Here is a 5,032-nt window from a genome sequence, read left to right on the forward strand (position 1 = left end):
GTTTGAGACCCGCGTCAGGCTCTGTCCTGACAGCTCAGAGCCTGGAGCCTGCCTCACATTCAGTATCTCCCACTCTCTCCCCCATCCGCAGCTCGGGCTCTCTCATAAAAGGAAAAAAAAGAAACATTAAAAATAAAAAGTCATTCCTAATTTAGAATCTGTGAAATTCCATCTATACCAGATTCTCTAACATGACCATCTTGATGTTTAGAGCTTATCTGAAAAGTCACTAATAATATCTGATGACACATATGTGACAAGGTCAGCATGCAACTTACAGGGAGCTGCACATCTGTTGTGAATTTACGACATGCATCCGTGGCTTATATTTCCAATGAAATGTGCTTTAGGGATACGGATGGATGAAATCATGTCCATCAGTCATGTAGGTCAATTTTCTACAGGACCATCATGCCTTCAGTTAGTAATTACCATCTCTTCAAAATCAAAAGAAAGCTGGGAAAAGGAATTGTCTTTGAAGGACGTAAGAGAAGACTATGGTGTTTTAAAGGGTTCACCTACCTTCTGGAATCCTCACATTGGTTGTGGACAGGAGGATAGTAACCCACGATTTGGATGCACACCACTCGTTCCAGAGGGAGAATATGGACCTTCTTGTCAAACACTTTTTATCAATATCAGCAGTTCAACTCTGCCAGGTCCAGACTGCCGGACCTGGGGGCAACACGATGCCTCGTGCCTGGGTTCAGAACATGAGGAACGCCAGCTGGTGGCGGGAGGGGGGAAATCCCACAGGGCCTGGGGCAGTGAGGCAGATGACCCTGGGACACCTCCCCACAGGGCGGGCTCTGGAGTTTACCTGCCAAAGAGCAGCACACTCTCCCTGAAGACATCCTTCTCCATGACAGAACATAACGCTGAGCCCCGCAATTCCACGAGAGGTGACGGATGCCCATCTTTTCAATTGCAATGGCCTCTGCAGCGCTTGGCCCCAGGGATGTTGGAGTCTTAGAGTCATGAAACTATGATGCCCATGATACCAGCCCTTTCTGCCCCAACACTCAGAGCCACTTCACACATCCCCTCTCCCCTGGCCCATCTCGCCCCGTCCACATAACTGGACCAGGTCTCCACTTTTCTCCTTGTACTTCCTCTTTGTCTCTGTTTCTCTCTAACCACACCTCTCTGTGTTTCTTCCTTTCACTCTCTCGGTCTTGCCCCAATCCCCTATCACTCATCCAGTTTCTCTCCCCTTACCTGTCTCTTTGTCCACCTCTCCCCAGGCTTCAGGCTATCTGCTCTGTGCATGCAGCCCTGTCCAGGAGCACAGGGCACTCCTGTCTCTCTCTCGCTCGTCATGGTTTGTCCCAGGCCCTGATCACAATGGGGGAGAATCCCCCATACAGCAGCTGCTCATATTGACATTTGCTAAAGCAAGGCTGGCAGCATGTGGACAGCCAGACGTTTACCTTTGGTGGCCCAGCCAGGACCCCAAAGCTGCTGGAGGGCTGGCTGCTTCCCTAAGCTGGAAGGAAAAAGGGGCTCACAGGGTTCAGGGTCCCTGATGTAGATTGGATTCACTGATGTAGAAGGAGCCGTATGCTTACACCCAACTCTCCTGGGTGGTGTCAAAGGAACCTATCTTAGCCCATGGACCTCTGCCCTCCCCATGCCTCAATACGGCATCAGGGGGAGCTTTAGGGGACACCGTGTGACTCACCACAAAAATTGCGTCATTTGCCCCCTTGGAGGCCACCTGGATGGGTGCTATTGGTGGCAGCTGGGAAGGTGGGCTGTGAAGCCGGGTTTGTCCACTCAGGATGGGGCGGAGTCCAGGGGATGGGGACCCTGTGCCACGTGCAGGGGTCCGTCCGTGGCCCTGACAGCCGGGCCAACGCTTGGGAAGAGACGTGACTGCACTGGCCAGAAGCGGGGCAGGGTGGGTGGACAGCGCCCCGGGCCGGGCCTGCCATGGGCTCTGCGGCCTCTGCTGCTCAGACGTGTCGTGAGAAGCACATTCAGCCAGGGGTGGGCGGCCAGGGTGGGAGTCTGGCCTCCTGGGTGTGTGATGGGGAACCGGCTCCCCACCCCCCTGAACACACTCTGCTGATGCTCGGCGGCCTTCTCAGAGGAGCAAAGGCCTCCCTCCTTCAGGAAGCGCCCGAGTAGGAACGGTGGCCGGGGCGGGGGCGTCCTGGGCCCTGGGAGTCCACCCGCCCTTGGGGGAGAAGGTCTGCCCGCTGCGTCGCCACATGCCTGAGGCCTGGGGACCCGTGCTCCGAGCTGGGGGTGAGGAGGGGTGCCTCCCCGGCCTCCGGGGGTGTAGGAGCCTGCCTTGGGGCGTGCGGGGATCTTCCTCTGCTGGAGACACTGGCGGGGGCCAGTCCGCGTGGCTGAGGGCGGCCGAGTCTCAGGTGGGGCGTGGGCCGGGGACGGCGTATCCAGGTGGCAGCTGCCCCCGGCCTCAGCCTGACACCCGGCTGCCTTTCGTCCCCATCCTCCACCCCCCTCCCCCAAGTGGATCACTGCCCAAGCTGCCCGCCCACTTCCTGTGGCCAAAACATAAAGGACCTCGGGGGCCCCCAGAGCAGAGACCCATGGAGCCTGGCAAGGTAGGGGCGCTGTCCCCTCTCGCACAGCTGCAGAGGCCCCTGGCCCCCTCCGGCCCTGAGCTGTCCCTCCGTGCCCTCTCTCTTCGCAGATGCTGTGGCTGTTGCTTCTGACCCCCTTCTTCTCGGGGACCTGCGTCATGGGGAGCCCAGGTGAGTCCTGACCCCACGGGAGTCCTCCCTTCCCAGAGGCTCCTGTAACCTTGTCTCCAGTTCCAGTCGCTTGGGGGCCTTGGAGCTGCCTTTCTGTGCCCTCAGGGGAGGCCTAGGTGGGGACAGGGCTCGGCCCCGGGCCCCGAGGCCTGGCCTCCCTCCCCCCTCATGTTGCTTCCCAGCCTCCCTCCCAGGAAAAGAGCTGGTGGGCATCGTCGGGGGCCACAGTGCCCCCCAGGGGAAGTGGCCGTGGCAGGTCAGCCTGAAAGTCTACAATTATAACTGGGCCTCCTGGGTGCACATCTGCGGGGGCTCCCTCATCCACCCCCAGTGGGTGCTGACCGCTGCCCACTGCATCGACCGGTGAGTCCTGCTCGCTGCCATCTAGCTCTGGGTGAATCAGGAGGTGTGGGAATCCGGGCTCCAGGCGGGGCGGAGGGGGCCGCCCTCGAAGGACCGGCCTCCATGGCTTCTTTGCGACCCCAGGAAGGACGCCGACCCGGCAGCCTACCGCATCCATGCCGGGGACGTGTACCTCTACGGCGGGAGGACGCTGCTGAATGTGACCCAAGTCATCGTCCACCCTGACTACATCAACGCCCAGCTGGGTGCGGACGTGGCCCTGCTCCAGCTGTCACACTCTGTGAAATACACGGCTAACGTCAGGCCTGTCAAGCTCCCGTCGGCCCTGCTTGAAGTCACCCCAGAGGACGAGTGCTGGGTGACCGGCTGGGGCACCGTCATGGTGCACCGTGTGTACGGGGTGGGGTTGGGAGGGGTTCGGGGCCCCGCGAGGCATTTCCCGACCTTGCCACACGGAGAAGTCCTGGCGGGTGGGCGGCTGCAGGTTCTGGAAAGGAATCGCCTTCCGACACCATCCCCCACCCACCCCGTGTGCGCCCCAATCGGGAGATCCGACCCCAGAGGCTGGAGGGTCCCTGAAGCACAACTGAGCTCGGGACCCAACACTGTGACGAGGAAATTCATATTCTTAGATTTTTCCAACTTATAGGAAGATATTGGGGGGGCGGGCAGAAACCCTCCCCATTCCCCCCGCATTTTCTTTCCGGTCTTTCCAACTAAAGGCAGAATCCACCTTCCGGGTCTTAGGGATTTAGAGGGAGATGGGAACCCTGCACCCTGGGGTCCCCACGGGAGCGATCCGGGCGGGAACGCAGGCTCGCAGCCGACAGCGGGGGCCACGCTCCAGCCTCCGGTCACGTCTCTCCCCCAGAGTTGCTGCCTCCGCCCTACCGTCTGCAGCAGGTGGCGGTGAGCGTGGTGGAGAACGCCGTCTGTGACCAGCAGTACCACACCGCGACCAGCCACCGCTTGGCGGGCAGGAAGATCATCCAGGACGACATGCTGTGTGCGGGGACCGAGGGCCGGGACTCCTGCCAGGTGAGCCCCAGCCCATCCCGGCCCCCACCCCGCGCTGGAGGCCAGCCGGGGCTCAGTGCTCTCTCTCCTTCCTCAGGGCGACTCCGGAGGCCCTCTGGTCTGCAACACGACGGGTGCTTGGCACTTGGTGGGAGTGGTCAGCTGGGGCGACAGCTGTGCCGTGAGAAACCGTCCCGGGGTCTATGCTCGCGTCCAGACGTACGTGCCCTGGATCACGCAGCAAATCGGGAGGGGCCTCTGACCAGGGCCTGCTGGCCGTCTGCCCGGCTGGTCCCGGAGGAGAGACGCCTTCCTCCCCCCAGAGCCTGCTGCTTTAGCCTCTGCGCCCCCGTCCCTGGCCTGGGCTCCGCCTTCCTTCTGGCCTCCTCAGTGTCCGGGACTTCCCTGACTGCTGGGGGAAGGAGTAAGAAGATGCCAGGGGGCGGGCGGGAAGTCCCTGGGCCCCAGGGTGCCTCGCTGTGCTGTCTGTCAAATTAAAGAGCTTGAGGAATGACCAGAGTGCGGTCAGTCTCTGTGGAGTGGGCTCTCCGTGGGAGCGTGTCGGCCAGCCTCGAGGTACAGGGGGCCGCGCTGGGGCTGGTGTCCTACCAGGCTTGGCAAGGGAGAGTGAGGATCTCAGGGTTGGCTCCACTCTGCGGCCACAGCCGCCAGCTCTGTCCTGCACCAGAGGCCACCACGTGGTTCCAACCTTGCATCCATTCCTCCTTCCATGCCCCATCTTTCCAACCATCCATCTGTCCATCCTACTTCTCTCGTAAGGCAAGGTCTCTTCTGGGAATTAACCAGTTGCCACGCAAAAGTGACCTGGATATGATGCCAATTTGTCCTCCCCTTTAGGGACGTGCTTGCCCATCTGGGTACCTTCAGGTGAGGGTCTTCGCTGGCTCCCCAGGGGGAGTTGGGTATGA

At 60.6% G+C, this 5,032-nt stretch overlaps 1 protein-coding gene across 1 annotated transcript; it reads left to right on the top strand.

Moving 5' to 3' along the window:
* The first annotated feature begins 2,564 nt into the window (after positions 1 to 2,564).
* LOC144614794 (serine protease 29-like) lies at positions 2,565 to 4,607 on the top strand. Its single transcript, XM_078440333.2, has 5 exons — positions 2,565 to 2,723; positions 2,906 to 3,086; positions 3,210 to 3,475; positions 3,958 to 4,124; positions 4,201 to 4,607. Exons 1-5 carry the CDS (start codon positions 2,663 to 2,665, stop codon positions 4,363 to 4,365), a joined length of 840 nt encoding a protein of 279 aa, XP_078296459.2. The 5' UTR covers positions 2,565 to 2,662; the 3' UTR covers positions 4,366 to 4,607.
* The last annotated feature ends 425 nt before the right edge of the window (positions 4,608 to 5,032 follow it).

Source organism: Panthera onca, chromosome E3 (genome assembly GCF_046562875.1).
Source record: "Panthera onca isolate mPanOnc1 chromosome E3, mPanOnc1 haplotype 2, whole genome shotgun sequence".
NCBI classification, from domain to species: domain Eukaryota; kingdom Metazoa; phylum Chordata; class Mammalia; order Carnivora; family Felidae; genus Panthera; species Panthera onca.